Consider the following 18,941-nt stretch of genomic DNA (forward strand, 5'->3'; position numbering starts at 1 on the left):
AAATCAGAAGCAGAAAACATAAAGCACGTTGTTCGAAGCTCATGTGAGAGCCCAGCTGGCAGCACAGCTCCTGGGTTTTCTATTGCTTTGTGTGGGCGGTTCTGCTCTGCTGGGAAGTCAGGGCGTGTGAAATACGTGCCATTAATGGAACGGAGTGGAAGAGTTATATTGTTAGCTCCAGGAGATGGCACTGTGTCCTGTGTGGGCTTCAGATGATATACATCGCCTTGAAATCTACATTCAGAGCCAATGAAAACCTGGGGGGGTTCTGCTCTTGTTATGAAATGCGTTTCATGGTAGACCTCAATTCATGTCCAACTGCCCTAAATATGGCATTCAATCGCTCGTATCTTTGCAAATAAATTAGATGTAAGTGCATCTTCTGCCATTGTGCAGTGCTTTGTGTTTCGTGCTGCAATCACAGGGCTTCCCTGCGAGCTGCTTTATGGCCATTCCATTGATAGGAGCAGCAATGTACACTTGGCATGATTAACTCCGTTATGTAAGCACTCGAGTTTCTCAGATGGCTTCAGAGTTGGCTGCTTTTGTATTGTGGGATGTCAATTAATAACAGTGTATCTGAAACAACAAAATCCCAGTGGACATGGTGACATTGTTCGATTGGGAAGGAGGCACTTTGTCACTGAACTTTACATGTGGCGTTTGAAACAACCCAAAGCAGTTTTTATTTGCGCAGCCAACTCGGCATTGCTGATAGCGACGGGCTGACCAGAAGGGAAATGGGTGAGGCCTTCACATCCTGTGCTGTATCTCCCCTGCTGCTTTTCTAACGGGCTGAAGCTCTCGTTGTGCTGTTGTAGTGCGGCCGGCACAGCCCCGTGTGCCCGCGGTCCCCCCGTCCCATCACACCCCCCGTGTCGGGCCGTTTAAATCCGCCCCATTGGCGGCTGTTGCCGCCCTCCCTCCTTCCTGCCGCGCCGTGATGTCAGCCGCTCCCCCGCCGGGGCCGCCGGCTCCATCCAGGCCGGCCGCCTCCCGCCCGCCCCCAGCCGCACCGCGGGGCCCCGCGGCCGCCGAGCGCTGCCCCGAGCCCAGCGGGAGCCGCGGCGGACGGGAAGGAGGCGGGAGCTGCGTTCGGCAGCCGGGGGAGGAAGCGGCAGAAAAAAAAGCCTTTGTGTCGGAAATCGGCGTCGCGTGTCTCCCGCTTTGGCCGGGCTGAGAGCAGCGAGCTCGGCTCGGTTGGTCTTTTCGCCGCCCCGGGCATGTCTTGACATAGCAGAGAGAGGCCGCCGCTTTCGCGCACTTCCGACGGATGTCTTTGAACGTGCGACGGGAGCTTCGGGTTTGAGACTTTGTAGAGCTCCGTGCGTGTGCGAAATTCACATGATCGCGGGCTGAACGAGGAAGAACGGCAAGAAAGGAGCCGTTGTGCCGCCGATCTCCGCCGGGTCCGCCCCGCCCGGACGGTCTCGGGGCTGCGCGGGGAGACGAAGGCGATCGATCCGAGCGGCCGCCCCGCACTGCGCGGCACTGAGCGCTTCTCGGCCGGCAGCTCCGCACCGACACACGGGAATATGCTGATGAAGGAGTACCGGATCTGCATGCCGCTCACCGTGGAGGAGGTAAGCTGCGCTCGGCTGATCCCTGGCTCTATCTCTACCCGGGATGTTGGGGTCGGCTTCGCTGCGGGCGTTCGTTCGTCCTTCATTTGTGTGACAAACTTGGGCTGCCCGGAGCGGCATCTCTGCGGTGCGGGATGAAGGGGATGAAGGGTCCTGCGGCAGCGGAGCTGAGTGGAGCGTGTCAGGAGCGTTAGTGCCCGGCCATCAGCTGCAAAGCTCCAGCAACACGACGTGTGAGCTGTTTCGAGGGAGCGCTGTGCGGTCACATCCCGACCTGCGGGAGGTTTATCCGAAGTCTGCGTGCTAAATACATCCTCACCTTTGCTTAAAATAACCTTGCGGGTGGCAGTCGCGCAGGTGGGGTGTCATCTATTGACAAAACTTTTTGAGTTTGGTTTTTGTTTTGCTTTTTGTTTTGGTCACTGTTAGTCACAAACTGCTTTTTCTCCGTGTTCTGAATTCACGTTCGGAACGTTGCGTTTGATTTATAACGCGGGGCAGCCCGCAGAGCGCCCACAGCCACCAGGGGACGCTGTGCCCGCAGGTGCTGGAGCCTCTCGCTCTAAAGAACATTCCCAGTTAGCAAGGGGACTCGTGATGCTTCGGGTCTCTTTGACGTGGAATCTTGCAGGTATTTAATCCAGGAACTGCAGGTGAGATGGCCTTGTGAGGGACATGGGGTGTGTCTGACACATGGCATGAATTTCGTTATTAGTTGTACAAATAAACTATGACAAAACTTTGAAACTTTCATGCTTTTTTTTTTTTTTTTTTTGGCATTGTTTGCCCATCAAGCATTTCCTATGAGGTGCTGTTCACTGCTGACTGAACTGCTTTTGTATTCTGAGCTAGGAGGCAGAAACAGCTTTGTTCCTCTTCCCTAAGCACCAACGTGGTTGTTCCAAGAGCCCCTGCTGAGATGCTGGGACACTGGGCTGTAGTTCCCATTCAATTCTGAGGCTCATTCATTAAAGGGAGCTTTTATTGACAGCTTTTTAAGGTCTGTTACATATATATTGTTGCAGGTTCCCAGCTTAGCCTTGAAATAATTTTGTGAAAGGAAATCTCATGTGAACTTCCAAACAAAATGACAAAACTACTGGAAGAACTGTGCAGGTTAGGTCAGAACATTGCTGTTGGTTGAATAACCCAGCAATGCTGCCAATTGGTAGTCACCCTGTACTTCAGTTGTGGTACTACTGGATTGCGTGCATGCAAATTCACTCCTATTGTTAAAACCGAGACCTTGCAGATTACAAAAAGCCATTTCTTTTCAGTCATATGTAAAGCAAATGAAATCTATTGCAGTAATTGCTTGGGATGTGTTGCCAAACTTCAGCCCAGCTGCAATTAATGAATGAGGCTGCTTCTTGATGAATATTTTTCCTCTTGCATTTTCATTTATTAGTTCATTCTTACAAATAGTTACATCATATGAGTGAATATCATAAGGGTGTGCATTATGTTGGCTTTATTAAGCATCATCTGATGAAAACATGTTCCGTAGCAAGTGAAAGGAGCACCAAGTCATCGAGAGTAGCAAAGGTGCTAAAAAATTGTCTCATTGCAAGTCATAATTGTGTAATTCTTCATAGGAAGGATCATATGGTTGTGTGCCATAGAGGTGCCTTTGTGTGAGATCTGCCAGGTTGGCATGTTAGTGAGCTTCTTTTGGGGGAGGTGAAGTACGGTGCAGTTGATTTATGTGGAAAGTGATATTCCTTAGGGGGAGGCGGAGGAAACCATTTCTGCTGGATCATGTTGGAAGAGGAGCTGTCTGCTGTAAAATGCTAATAAAGACATGATGCTGGGATGCACATATTTTGAAGCTGAATGCAAATTACAGTAATGGTCTTTTTATTTTTCTTTTTATTTTTATTTTCCCATTAGAATGGGATGGGTTAGTTCTGATCTCTGTGTGTATAGGTAGTATCTAAACAAATGAAAACCAACCAAACAAAACCAGGATTTCTTTCCTTTGTTCTTTATCTCGAGCAAGATTATCTCTGCTGAAGTTGGTGGAATCGTGCCCATTGGATGCTGTAAAGACAAGCTCAGTGAGTTCTGTGGGCAGTGCTGCCTGAATGAGCCGTGCAGGAGCAGCTGTGCTGTTGGAGTGCAAACAAGCAGAGACCTGCAAAGTGTTCTTCAATGGGGATTGTGATTTACACCGAAGATCCTTTTAGCACTGGGAAATGGTGGCCTGAGGGGTGCTGCGATTCCTCCTTTTCTTTTAACCAGGAGTACCCGCTTTTAGCTCATTTCAGAATCCTGAGCATTAGAAATTCTCCCATTGTGGATTGTTTACACAAAATTATTTCAGCAATGTGCTTGTGAACAGTATTTGTATTCTCCTAATGTTGTGTGTGCTTCTCCTTTGAAAGATTTCATGGTCTGCTGTTTTGTGTACAAAGAGAACTTGTTAAAGCATGTTTTATGCCTGAGCTCAATGAAAGCATTTCAAGTGTTGTTATGCTCTGAGAGCTGCAGGTGGACAGACCCATATTCCTGTGCACCAGAAAAACCCCGAGTAGGGGGTGAAGCGTATGACACGTTTCCTCTGAAGTACCAGTATTCTCTGTGCAGTTAATAGAGGCAGATGAGGTCGCCTTCTTTCCAGCTGTGACCAAAGAACACGTTTTCACCAAAATGTAGATGTGTGAGACATCTGAAAGGGCAATGTGTTGTTTGTAAGCAAGAGCACTACAAGGCAAGTAGGAGGGGAAGTTCAGCTTTTCAGTTCACTTTTAATTACTTGTAGATCAAACAGTGCTGGGGCAGAGTCAGGAACGTGACCTCTGCAGAAATAGTTACCGTGGCAGTTTTGAGCTGATGCTGGTCTTTTGTGCACGCTCCTGTCTGCTGCATCACTGGGCCTTGGCTGCTCTGTGCCCTTACACTGACCCAAAGCTCAGGGGCTGGGAGGAATCTTTACAACAACATAGCAGATAAAATAAGTGGGTGAAAGCTCAGCACTTTCTTTATGGAGTAAGAATGGCTTTTTCACTCTCTTTTGACACAGTACAGTCATAAGGATGAAGGGATGGAAGTGAGAACCGTATTTTGGTGTGGGAAGGAAGCAAACCCCTTGCCTTAGCCTGACCTTCCCATTGCAGCCATGGCCACCTACACAGCAGTGAGGGCAGCTGACAGACCTGCACTGAACTCCGCTGCAAAACAAGAGACCAAAAATAAATGATTTTCTCCTTCACTCTCGTTTGCACATGGCAAGAGGGAAACAAGAAAACCTTTGTTCTTAAAGTTTTGGTGTAAATCATTAAAGAATCTTTCAGTGCAGAGGATTAGTTATTACCTGAGGAACTCCAAACTCTGTCATGCATCTCTTTTTGTCTCTGCTGCTTTTTGTCTCTTCTTGTTAACACTTCTGTTCTCCAAGGAGCATATACATACAGCTGATAATACGGCATGTTTGATTTGGTGGCAAAATATAGGAGCGAGTTTTGCTTTTCTCTTTAAAGACAGTGCAGCTTGATGGTGCTTTGGGCCAATTCCTAGCTAAAGCACTGTATGGAGTTCTGATGCTATCAGGAACGCCCATGAAGTGTTCATCTTTGAAACTACAGGACAGACAGAAGGGCACAAAGTGTCAATAATGCCCTTTAAAATACAGAGCTTTGTTAGTATTCTTATTATTTATTTTTTGGGATGAACTTCAAGCTGCTGAGAGCATGAAGTTCTTGTACCAGTGGATGTGAACTCTGAAAGATCAGCACGTTGGAAATTGAGGCCCCTTTCATTTGTGTATCTATTAATGAACACACCAACACCTTGACATTCTGTAACTCTGGTATGTCAAATCCATCTTCCTGGGGTCCAGTCTGTTCATCTTCCTCATCTGTATAACTATAAGTGTAGAAATCAGATTTATACAAATTCAGGATCCACCCCTTCCCAGCCCCCATGAAAGGGTTGGCAATGGAGGTGAGGGCATCTTTTGCTGGAGATCCCTGTATCCATGAGCATTCAGTTTGATTTGTGCTGTTAAAGTCTGTTGGAGATCGTGTTCTTCTGAACAAAAGGCTGCCTAGTCAAGTAGTGGAAAGCCCATAGCATATAAGGATGATTCATTTGCAGCATTCTTCTTCCTTGACTTGCAGACAAGTACATTCCCTGGGCTGTACTCACAGGACTGAGTTGGTGTGCATGCTGAAATGCATGCAGGCTTTCCATCCTCGCTTTGTAACACACAAGCAGCCATTAAATACTGTATGGTTGGAGTTAGGTGATGTGCACGTGGATCATCTGGTGGGTGAGCTGGAGGTAATCTGGCCGTGGTCATGTTTATCTCCTTCTCAGTTCATCTTCTATTCCCAATTTTGGTTATAGGTGAGGAGCCAATTTTGAATCCTTGGATAAGTATGAAAATACTATGTTTATTTTTGTAATGCGTGATGTGAAGTGCTGAAATGCAGGAGTGACATCTTCAGGGCTTTTCTTGGAAAAAATTCTCTATTTTATTTTCTTTTAATTCCTGTTTGTGGACAAAAATTGCCCAGGCAGTTTTGCATTCTATTAGTGTTGCATTTTTATGGCTCTGATGCCAATTTCACTGTGTGTGCTCTGAGCATTGGCGTATATTTGTGCACATACTCAATTTAAAGCAGAAGTGGTCACGTCCCGAGTCACGTGCAGAAGTGTTTATAAATTGGGTTTATAATAAACTTTGTTCATAAGCTCTGCAGAGAATTCACAGTTGCTGTTTAGGAGCTCCTCAGCAGCACGTCTGTTCTAAGATTAGTCGTGCCCAAGTGATTTAGGAATACTTAGGCTCTGTGGGAATTGTTTTCTGTGAACATGCTGAGTGTGCTTGATTTTCCGTTTCATCAGATTAAATGTCATATTAGGTTGACTGTGCTGCCCAATTAATGACTGCCTTTAACTTTTTTTTTTTCAGTAAAAAATATTGTTACAATTCATAACAAAATAACTATGTGATAATGACACTCTGATATACCACACTGCTGCTGAACTGCTTGATTTGCAGTCATTCAATGCTGACAGTCAGAAACACGACTAATTGATGGGTGCATTTTCAGCTTCTTCTATCAGTTTATCTAGAAGTTATTTAGAATATAAGAATAACCTTTAGTGCTAGTACTGCTAGGCTTCTCGATAGGCTACCAGTGTATGAGCCTAATATGAGCCAAAAACCCCTATTTATCAGAAAGAAAAAGGAAGTAGTAATTCTATCGGTAAGATGCACAGCTATTTTTCTAGGTTTTACCTAACAGGGTTTTGGATGTATTCTCACTTGCAAGGCCTATTGGATATACTGGTCCTAGGGGGTATCACCGGATCACCTGAAGGATACTTGACAAATTAATGCATCTTTTTATCTGTTTTTTGTAAGGTTGCACTTAAAAGTGTGAGTTAGCTGATATTTAAATAGTAAGTTATTCAATAAGTTAATTGTACCGTGACTTGACATAAGCCAAATGAAGGGCATGAGATGTGTATGAAATCACAGTCTCAAGTAACCAGGCTGCTGCTTTTATCAGAAAGACTTGATCTAAAACTACTTTGGTTCATAGTTCAGGGGATGAGCTTTTGTTTTGCTTCACTGTGTGAAAGGAAAATCATTCCATGGAATTCAGAGCTCACGATACCACTGAGAGATCCCTCACTGATGTCAGAGAGGCCGATATCTCACCAAGTATGTATGACAAAACACAGCACGTTTTTAGAATAGGAATGTTGGGAATTCAAATTCCATTTCAATTACTTGGTGTAGATCTGAATTGCGCTGGCTGCAATAGGTTTGTTCTGGATTTGAACCAAAGTGATTGAAAGCAGACTTGAAGTAATAGCTGTAAATCAAAAGAAAATTTGTAAATTTCTCAAATCTGTGAATTTCAACAAGAAAGAACTCAAACAGACATCTCTAATTCATTGGGATTCTTGCCTGCCTAGGGGATGTTTCATACAGCCAGATCAAGGCCCTGGATTTGTGTAAATCCGATGATAATATCTCTGGGTTTAGCTGATGGAGAATGCAGTTATTGATGTCCCCATGCTACAAAACTGAGCAGTGATCTCTCAGTTCTCAGTCCTAACATTGCAGAAACTCCAATTCTCTTTTCTTTCTCCCATTTCCTAGTCCTTGGTCACACTCCAAATGTGGAAGCCCAGCCAAGGCCATGCAGCGGCCGGCCAGCTGGCAGCGAGCTGCTGCTCCCCACTACTGCCTGCTGCAGAGCAGAAGGAACGGCACAGCAGAATAAAACAATTGGTAATTCAGCTCCCCTCTGAGTCCTAAACCCAGGCTTGAATCTCATCGTTGCATCAGTTTCCATGGATCTTTGCACCCAGGCAGGAGCTGAAGAGAGTGCTGAGTTCAGAAATATCTCACATCCTTCAGAGGTTGCTACTTTATTTGTAAACTATTTGCTTCTCATGTAAGCCTCTAGGTTTTTTTGTGTTTTTTTTTCCATGGATGATTCAATATAAAGATGTTTTCTTATTAAGGAGACTCTTATATGTTTGGAATATAAAGTTTTTTCCATTAACTTCGGTGAAAGTGAAATAAAGGCCTCTGTTGTGGATTTTGATTTCTCCCTGCTGTTTTGCTGTAGCTTATTTTCTCTATTCTCTGCTTTTTCTTTTCTTTTTTTCTTTTTGGATAAACAAGAACTCAGTCAGTCAAGTGATGCCAAACTTCTAAATCAATCCTGAGTGGGCTTGAGATGAGGCAAACATCTTAGTGGAAATGTTATGTCATAGTAACAAATGCCCGTGGATTAGTTAGTTTATTTCTAGGGCTGCATGGGCTATACATTGCTATTTATAAGCTATTTATGATTTAGGTTTCTCAAGCAGCCACGACTGTGTTTATGTTGCCATGGTGTTACTTGCCATTCTTGAGGGCGGGTAGTAAATGCTATAATTGAAAATAGATACTCCCACAGTAATAAGTGTAACAGGTGGTTATGTGTTTATTTAATCGTGCATAATGCAAGTTAAATGTGGGTACCTCTGACCCTGCCTCTTCACCAAGATGTTTTCAAGCATGTCAGTTTGTCTTTGGGGGGCAGAACTGGGGTAAACAACATCAGTGATTTGCACCGTGGCCATTGGGAATGTCAGCAGCAATCGGTGGGTGCCCTCTGCTTCACACTCCAGGAAACAAATGTCCCTACAGGCATGGAAAGCAGATACAGCCACCCTGTGTATCAGAGCATCTTAACCTTCTTCTGGGTGCTGTAGTCTGAGCAAAGCTCAAGTTCCTTGAGAGCATTTGTGGAAAAGTAGCTGCTGGTTCCATTTGATTTCCTCATGTCGCCCCTCTGACCTTATCCCATCTCTTATTTTCCCTCAGTTGTCAACCATAACAAATCATACTTCTGTTTTGAGGTCCACCCTGTCTTAATATAACATGGCTTAGTTTGACGTAAGCTTACACCCACCTTCCTGCCGCTGGTAACGCACATCCTGCAAAGGCAAAAAGCTGTTTTCCCTCTCACAGGCAAAAGCTGGAAGGACGGCTTCTCCATAGTGAAGTAATGGGAGTCTTTTGCCTAAGGAGCTGAGGGTACAACTGTACATTTTTATGGAGCAGTTTTTTATCATGGAGGTATTTCACAGCTTCTCAGAACAGACTTCTCTTCTGAGATTTTTCTTTCTGTGCACTGGAATCCCTCCCAACTTCCTCTTGTCATTGTTTGACCTCACCCATAGTTCTGTTGTTTCATAATTTTACAAGTATGAAGTTTTCAGGCTGTACGACTTAATGCAAGTCAGACAATCAATCTTCCATTGTGGTTCAAAACCACATAATTCTATTTTGTTTATCATCAACTGTTTGTCTGTACAAGTTTGTCTCTACAAGGGCAGCAGCTGTTGGGAAACTTGGAAGCTCTCAGTGAGAGCCTTTCCCTGCTGTGCATGATAAGGTTCTGTGGGAGGTGATCACAAAGCAAAATCTCAACAGCAGTTTGGGCACTGAGAACAGTTTGGAGTAAAAGGACAGAAACATGAGGCCATTGCCTTCAATTTTGCTAAAGGTGTTAATGTAGGAAAGCAAAAGTGATTGCAGGTTTTTCTTCAGAAATAAACCAGAATATGGACATGAAATAATTCAAAACAGCAGCATTTGTTTCTATTTGCTGCAGGCGTTGTATGCTGTAGAGTGTTAATCAAGTCGGAACACTTGGGTCAAGACCAGATGATTATTATGGGAAGCATTTAGAACTACATTTTTAATAAAACCACGTGTAAGATAACTAGTAGCTGTGAGTGTGAGAGCTGTGAAGTGCAGGGCAGGTTCTCATGTGAGCTCTGCTCTGCCGGCTCCTGCTGAGGTTTTTGTGGCCTTTTTTTAGAAGCAGCGGTCAGACTTCTGTCCTTACTCTGTTACCTTTGGTATCTAGTAAAGGCTGTCTGAGTCATTTGGGTTTTGATATGGCTATAGGATAATGCTAGTAATGTGCATGGGTGCTGTTCCTCTGTAGATCTTCTGAGATGTTTCTTTAATTTCTCTGTGTTTTGTGTTCCAAGTCATACATCTAGATGTTCACTGAAGTGGAAGCACTAATTAAAGCTGCATAATGCTGGCTAACCAGCAGGAAATGGGTTTGACTGATTCCTCTCTCTGTAGAAGACCATGGTAAAGCCTACATTTTTAGTCCCCAAATTCTTCCATCACTCATGCATCACTCATGCAGTGGAGGTGACCCAGTGGTGGATTTGTAGCAGCAGACCCAAAGTTGGTTGTTCTGGGTGTCCGTTGCCACTGAGATCACAGAGACACTCTCACCTAATGGGAGTTTCTCTCTAAGCATTAAGAGGCCACAAGTAATCGCAGTCACTCCGTATCCTCTCTGCTCTCGTCTCTCCTTTTGTTCACTTTGTACTCTCTATAATATGCCTCCCACTCCGTCTTTTAAATCCTTGTTGTAGGAGGTTAATTACAAAAATGTGGCTTTCCATGGTTGTTGGGTTGAAGTTATTGCTTGTTCTTTTTATATATTGTTCATTGGGGATTTTTTAATAAGTTGTGGATGAGCATGCTGCCATTGTTAATGAGCACACCGAGTACTTTGAAACCCAGCACAAGTCCCTCTGGGTCTTCACCGGTGTCATCCCTTCAGCGACTGGAAATCATTTGTCTATTTATTTTACTTTTGCCTGGTATCATTTAAGCAACAATTTATTGAGATAAGGAACTTTCTTGTCTCATGTCAGATCAGTTTCCTTTAGAATATCTGGGGAATGGCCTTGGGAAAATCGTCTTCTGAAATCAAACCAGTGCTCTCATCAGCTATCAGCACGTCACTGAAGGCTGAACTTAGCCCACAGTGTTTATGCACCCATACTGTGCTATTTACCAAATTCTTTTCTTTTTTTGCTTCTGCAACACAAATCACCCCCATACTGTCTGTTTTCTGTTCAGTACATTGAATCATTGAATTAATGGTAGTGAGTGAAAAGCAAATTATGTAATACAGCTCCTGTCCTACATGGTGAAAGTATAGAGTCTGACTTTGATGCCAACACAATGTTTTGAATTGATTGTTGGTGCAGAGAGACAGTTCCAATTAGAGAACCCAGCAGATACATTTCTTCAGCGTTACTGTGTATAAGCAGTAATCTTTATAGAGGGCCTGTTGGCTTTTTAATGTTTATTCATTGAAATCATAAACTATTTGGGGACTGCTTCTTAAAGAGAATCAGATATTAATAATAACAATCAGAATCACAGGCTTTTTATTAATATTTTTGTGAGCAACATTTACTAGTAATGTACAACAGTATTTCCATATTATAATAATTTGTTTTGCCAAGTACTGGTTGGCAGCATGTCATGTTCCTTAGTTTCCATTTGGAGTTGGGTACTCTTCCATCCATTTAATCTCTGAAATGAATTGACAACATTTGCTCTATTTTAGATTCTAGCTCTTGCAGGATTCCTATCACTTACACTGAATAGGATGCAGTGTTACAAGGCATGATTCTTTTGTTTATCTAGGCTTTGTCATTGCCAGTAGCAAGCATTGCTCTCGCATTTCATCACCACAGTCCCAGTTCATGCCCAGTGCACACAGAACTGACAGTCTTGAAAACAGAGAGAAATTTCCATGTCTGTGTTTAACTTTGATTTGTTCCTATTCTATTGCTGTGACCTCCTCCTACTGACTGTAAATCAGTAAGTGAAAAGCACACCATGTACACTATCTACAGCCAAGCAGCTGATATGGTGTAATTAATTGACAGCATTCCTATAATGTGCTGATAAGCAGGACTAGTGCCCTTCTCAGGCCTGCTTCTATTCACAGTGAAGTCAGTGGGAGTTTTTCTTCAATTAAGAATGCAAAAATGTGTTCCTAAGAGAAAATGGTTTGAGTTAAGATCTGTGTCTGAAATGTAGGACAGATTATCTGCTGAACTACACTCACAGCTCCATTGCCTTCAAGTCCAGCGGAAGGCAATTCAGGAGTTTATCTGTAAGTGAGAAATGAGGGTATGTGAGGAAGGTTGTGAACTTTGAATTAAAGATTTACCTCAGTGGTACCTTCAGTTTGTGATACACCACTGCAACACTTTGTGGCGTGTTTCCATCTGTCACACTTCCATAGGTTTCATCTGGTATCGTGATCCCAGCAAATGCTCTTTGTCTCTCTCCCACAAAGTACTACAAGTCATTTTTGCATGCGATTATCACACTTGTGCTCTTCAAATCTGTTCTGTTAAAGGAACAAATTATGTTGGAAGATTCAAGCTGTTTCCTAGAGGCATTTAACATGACTGTGGAATAGGTGACTTGGAAAAAAATGACATAGAAACGGACGGAAAGGCCCAGGATGAAGCTACGTTTCCTCTGGTCAGTAGATTTCTATGAGAGATCAGCCAAGCTTGGTGAGCACCGACAAATCTTTCCGTTCTGTTACTTGCTGCTTTACCACTCTGTCGTCTTCAGCGAGTTAATGGAAAGTAATCCTTCATGTGGATCTGCGTCCTGGAGCACAGGCAATTTTGTTGCCTTCTGTTGATTTAAAAACATAAATAAATCTTAAAACCTGTCCTCTTCAAGAGAGAAAATCTCTCAGGAGAGAACTGAAGCATCCCATGGCAACAAACGCAGACATTCTGGCAGTGTCAGTTATGCTCTGCATTCAAATAAGTGTGACATCAATGGATGCTGGGCTCCTGCTCTCTGTAAAGGCTGTAGCCTTGAACTGATGGCCCCTGGAAGCCTTCGCTGTCAGTAATGGGAAAATATGCAAATATAATAATCTTCTGAATCATCTTTTGTGAGGAGTTTCTGCAGTCTGAGGCAGAATTGCAAGCCATCAAAACATGCGGATCACGTCTGCACGAGTGACAGAGTGAGGGTGTCCCTGTGTTTAAATAGGGCAATACTCAAAATAGTACCATTCCAGCTTTCCATGGGAAAGTACTTTCTGTTCAGGGAGATGTTTTCTTTCTCTACCTTGTCATCAAAAACACCGTCAGTCCCATTTCCAGTGAGGCAGGATTCTGTGGAACGTGACGTTTGTTCTCTCCTTTACCTGATAAGAGCTGTATGCCTGGATTTGTGCACAGTGTGATGCGTGCTTTTTTTAATTACTGTTATTTTGGTTTATTGAAACTTTTTATGCTTGAAAAAGGGCTTGTCTCAGAAAACCATTGCTCCAAAAAATACTTCTTCTGGTAAATTCACTCTTTCTGATATTTTTGAGCACTTCTTTGCAGGGGGGGAAATAAGGGTGAGTCTGGATTCATGAAGTAGTTTACATGGCTGGAAGCAATGCTTCTGTATTTCTGTCTCTGTAGGAGAACAGAACTTTATTATAGAATACGCTCTCAGGTGAAACTTGGGTATTTCTATATCATTGAAACATTCAGAATATTACTGTATGTGTTGGAATCATGCCACCGATTTATTATTGGATGAATTTCTTGGGATTAAGAGAATTCAAATCCATATAGTTAATAAACATGTCATTCAACCTCATGGCCTTCTGGAACTCCAGGCTTTAACATCTTTTCTCTGCCCTCATGGAGCATGTATAGGTGTCAGGAATTTCATACTCATATCTGGCTGTGACAATCAAGGAAGGTCCATGGATCAGAGGTCTCCTCGATACGCCAGGTGTAATCACATCCCAGACGTAACAGTGCAGATTTGGGTATAAAAGGAAGCTTTAAAACACTACAGAACACAGGGATGAATGTGTCACTCGTATATTCTTTTCTATGACTTCAGTTTGTCCTGTAGAATAAAATGTTCATTATTCTTAGAACTTATTTTTAGCAGTTTCTATTACCTTTGACGTTTAGTGTGATCCTCTGATTCAGTTTGAAGTACTGAGGGGATGTAATCATTGTGAGTATTGGTACCAGCGTGTGTGTCCTTCTGAACATCAAATTAATAGTCTGAGCCACAGAGGTTTAAAGGGATGTGAAGTGCTGCTTTAATGAGGACAGACATGAACATCTTCTGGTCCCTTGTATCGAATTTAAGTCGTACACCTATCTGATATACCATTATAGTGGTGCCCGCGAGTGCTGCCATAATTATGGGCCTGTCAGCATTTCCATTACAAACCCCTATATGACAGCTGAGAATATCACTCCAGGATGAAGTTTGATGCAAAGGCTTTCAGCCTTGACAGAGGAATCTTTCAAAGTTCATTTTGCTGCTTCTCCAATTGGAAAAAATAAGTGGAAGTTTGGCAGTTGCTTACCCAGCACTGTGTTGGTAAGCTGTAGTCTGGGAAAAAGATGTCACAGAGTCAAAATACTGATATTTATTTTCTGGAATGTGAATGTTACATATTCAGAATGTAAGAATTGTAAGCCAAAGGCTTTTATTTAATCATAAAGAAGAGAGAAAAGGTAGCACAGACAGGTGAGGTACATCACCCAGCTGCCGCTCAGAGCTGCCTGCAGCCTATGGCCTTCTACCCACACATCAGAACTGCAGTGGAGTTACAGTTTGGGTTTTTATCAACATAACTAGTTAAAGGATCAGGGTCCAAGGATGAGCACTTAGAACCCAGATGTGCCTCACTGAATGTCACCTGTAGGATTTCAGTTTGCTCAGTTTCTGAATATGTTCTTCATAAAAGCCGTTCCTGGAAGGGCTGGGTGGTGCTCAACGGAACATCACTTCTTCATTATATGGTTATTCTGGGTTTTTGCCAGTAATTTATTACCCATATCTGAGGCTGGAACTGTTGTCTGTCATGGCTTTGAGTCATTATTGACGTCTCTGAATGTTTTACAAAGCATTAACCAATTTATTTTCATTATACATCTTACAATGAAAAAAAAATTTTAGAGATGGAGAGCATCTTTACTGAGACATTAGTGTAAAATAATAGGGTTTTTTAATGTTTAATGTTGGGAACCTAAGTTTTCAAAGAGGATTTATATGGCCCATTCCAAACACTGTTCTCATTGGGTCTAGTTACTTTAGCATTGTACTTCTTTGAATCAGATCTCTTGTGCCAGAAGTGGTCTGAGGATGATAAGGAACAAGCATCTATTAACTGCTTGTGGAGGATGTAAGCCCCATGATATGTGGAGTTCTCAGTCTCTGCCCTTCCCCATCCTTATTCATCACGGCTGGGTGCTGTGCACTGGTGATGCCCAGAGGATGTGCACTCATGTGGATTATTCACTTCTTATGACCTTGAGCTTGCACAGTTTTCCTTTCCCGGTGTGTTTTCCAGCTCTCCAGCAAATGGCGCAGATGCCCAATGTAAATTCATATACTTCAGTACGTGACTGCCTTGAGAAGAAAGAATTAAAGATTATTTGACAGTGCTATAGTGTTTATATGTGCAAATGTATTGGTGTTGAGTATGTAATCCATCTTTTTTTCTCTAATGCCTGAGCACCTGGCTTTGTAAGATTTCCTTAAGTAAAGATTTTGTTTGTAGATATTTTGGGTGGCTTTAAAACCTTCTGAGAAGGCATATATGTGTGTGTTCATGTTATCATCGGGTTGGAAGGCTGAGATGAAGGCACCGTGCAGGTTTCTGCTCTTGAGATTGCAATGGAGAGGGCAGTGGGTAAAATAATCACTTAAAATATTTGTGATGACATGTGATAGAAGAAAATAAACAGCAGAAAGAAACGTGGAAACATGCAAGGAAAACACAACCTGTGTGCAGCAGGACCTGTGAGAGGTGTGTGAGTGTGCAATGAGAACATAATATTTGGTAATTCACCTGGAAAGCTTTGAAGAGCTTCTGTTGAGAATATGGAGCTGTGTTTGCAAAGGCTTAAGCTTAATCCATTCATACTGAGCCCTTTTTTCACATGAATATAGATCCTGCAAGGACGAGGTGTCTGCCAAATGTCAGGTGGGGAGGGGAGCAAGAGCTGATACGTTTACTTCTGATTCATTGCTTTTATCTGTTTGTAGCTTGGTTTGATTTTGTTGTTGGGGGTTTTTCTGTTTGATTTTGGTGATTTTTGTGGGTTCTTTTGGTCTCATTATTCTTGTGAGCAATTGAATCATTCCTGAGCCATTTTGGCTGTGGTTTTCTGAGCATTGAAGTAGACATGATAGAAAATAATGCAACAGAAATTTAGCAGGTGTTTCCAAAAGGAGAATGATCCCTTGTAGTGGAAGCTGCCAGCAAGCTTAATGATAGGTGATGTGTTACTTTCTGTGCTCATACTTCACCCAGGTATCTGTTCAGTGTAAGTGGTTCACTTTAATATTGCCATTAGTGATGGCATCAATTTAAAGCACAGCTCTCCTAACAGAAAAATACAGCTATTTACCCAACATACTACCCATGTCAGTGTTAAAATAAATAGCTGGTGGTAACATGAACTTGTGTTTTACTTAACTGGCAATGACCTGTTACAGTATCAACATTGCTGCGAGCAATATAAACAGTGCAGCCAGTTAATACACAACACTTCCACTAAAACAGTTTCATTTGGGTGATTGTCAGAGCAGTGAATCTGACAGCTGCTTATGGTGTTTGGGGACAGATTCTTTATGACTGTGAGCATCTTTCAGTCAAATACTGATCAGTAGGAGCTGAGAGTGGCTACTGAGATTCAGTCATAAGCTGCCTTATCTTTCGTTACTTACAGTAAGAAAACAAAAGTCAGGAAGGTCCTCAGAGTACAAATGTGCTTCTGAGTGCAGTACAGCATCGTAGTTATCTGCACGTCGATTATCTGCAAACATTGGTTTGGTTGTTGGAAACTGTAGCTGTGGTAGCACAGACAAACACGTCAGCCCTGCTGACCTTGCCCTGCAGTAAATGTTGTCTGGATTATTTTCGTATTATTTTCAAGTTCTTTCATAAATAAATCACTTGCTAGCCCTTAAATTTAACCTTCTTTTAGGCCCGTCTTCATATAACTTAAAAATATGCCTAACTTCCCATTTCAAGAAAATGTAAGCTCTTTGTCCTCCTTGAGCTTCTCACTTAGTAGTCACAAAGATCCTTATGCTGGCAGTGTTCTCTTTGAGGCTGTTTAAGATGAATTTCATCTCTATTTGAGTAGATTTCTGAAATGATGAAACAGAACATTTTTGTTCACGGCTTTGTTTTCAATTCTAGGAATGGCACAAGGTAGTTCTGGCATGTAGAAAAAGAATTGGGGATCCATTGTAACATAAATCAAAACCGGCACACGAGGATTCATTTAATGGCACTTTCTCCTTCTGATGGAGGAAACTCAGTCAGGTGGCTTAAATGAAACATTTGATCTATGGATGAGTGGAGAAGGAGGCATCTGGGAGTTTTCCATTGGGACTGCTTGCATTGCTACGCATGAGGAAGTGCACATTGGGCTCTGTTCTTACCCTGAATGTGTGTCTTCGTGAAGATGACGTGATGATGCCTTGATGGCATCTGCCAGTTAATCAGTTAATTGCCTGTAATAGTAAGTGGAAAACCAACGTGAGTTTTGTCCTCTTGATGAAATGAAATGCTGCGTTATCCGTTCATTCCCACAGCTCAAAACAAGAAAACAAAGAAGCCTGATGTTTGGTAGCTGTGGCTCACTTGGTGATAGAGAAGTGGTTGGTGGAGTAGTTGTGGTTGTCAGGGCTCTGGGGGGGCCCATAGTGCTGCAGGGAGAATATAAGTGTCATGCCTCTGATGCATGCCTAGCTCTTCCGCCTATAGAAGTGAAACTTCTATGTAAGTTGTAGCGTCCAATAAAGTTGCACCTACCCAATAAAACAAGAGCCCTTCTTAAGAAAACAGCCTTATGAAATTAAGGCAGCACACAGAAGGCTCAGATGGCTGCTTTGTGTGAGCCAAGTGACCTTTGGGAGCCGGCTGCAGGGACCTGATTGTGAGCGCTGTCCTCTTGTCAGGGAGCTGTCTGAGGAAATCACGTCTGGGAGGCCTCCAAGAGGCCATCAGATCTATAATGCTGTATAATCTTCCCTTTTCTCTGTAACATTTTTTTGTAGATGAAAAAGAATTTGAGCAAGGTGTGATATGTCTGACGTGATACTGGATCTGCTGGCTTTGTACCAATCAGAGTGAGCCATGGAGTGCTTGTGGTTGGTATCTATGGAAAGCTCTGCTGTTTGAGGCAGCAACGGAGGAGAAGCTGACAGAGAAAAATCCAAAGCTGAAACTCTGACTTCAGTTCCTCTCTTCCACCCATTTTAATTTGGGTTCTATACAACAAATCATTCCCAGGAGCTTGGAAAGAACACAGCAATGGCAATCCTCTGAGTTGTAAAAGCTTCATTAGAAAAGAAAATACTCAAAGTTCTGACTTCAGTTGAATTAAGCACACCTTGCTCCTTTTGGAAGGCTTATTTGGTTTCACATCCAAGGTTTTGTACTCAGTGTTGATTCATTTTGTGCTTGTGTGTTAGAAATTATTGAAAGAATAGGGAAATAAAGCAACAGATCAATCAAGCTTCCCAGACTGTAGTTTTAACATCAGCAAGCGCCGTGGGTAAATGACAAGATGACACTACCGTCAACCAACAGCCTTGAATACAGTCTTGCATCTTTCCTTTCATTAAATGAACTTTGTTTAATAATGCTGAGTTTTCTGTGCACAGTTCAAGATCACAGTAAGGGAATGGATGCATGACAAGTCAGTATGTAAACCCACAACGCCTTGTATGCATGCACGTGTCCCACTGGCAATGCCAGACTTCTCGCCACATATTACCCTATTGTCAGCAGTTGTGCTCACAGCAAGGCAACCATTTGGCTCCAACAGAAGCAGCACTGCAAGGCTTCCCACAGAGCCAAGCTGATAGCTGCCTCTCAGTGAGAGCTGTGACTGGTTAAGCCGGCAAATGTCTTGTTGCTATCAGAAAGTGGGGTTTTATGTATGTGCTTATTTATTTTTAACTGCAGCCTAGATGGAAGAAAAGATTCTAGAGGT

At 42.8% G+C, this 18,941-nt stretch overlaps 1 protein-coding gene across 1 annotated transcript in view; it reads left to right on the plus strand.

The window, feature by feature from the left end:
• The first annotated feature begins 932 nt into the window (after window positions 1-932).
• PITPNC1 (phosphatidylinositol transfer protein cytoplasmic 1) overlaps window positions 933-18,941 on the plus strand; it is a 55,164-nt gene continuing 37,155 nt past the window's right edge. Inside the window, 1 exon segment of the mRNA XM_015879526.3 lies at window positions 933-1,583. Coding sequence (XP_015735012.2) covers window positions 1,536-1,583 — 48 coding nt within the window. The 5' untranslated portion in view covers window positions 933-1,535.

The sequence above is a fragment of the Coturnix japonica genome, chromosome 23, assembly GCF_054131305.1.
Source record: "Coturnix japonica strain WE chromosome 23, WE-NBRP24, whole genome shotgun sequence".
Taxonomy (NCBI): Eukaryota; Metazoa; Chordata; class Aves; order Galliformes; family Phasianidae; genus Coturnix; species Coturnix japonica.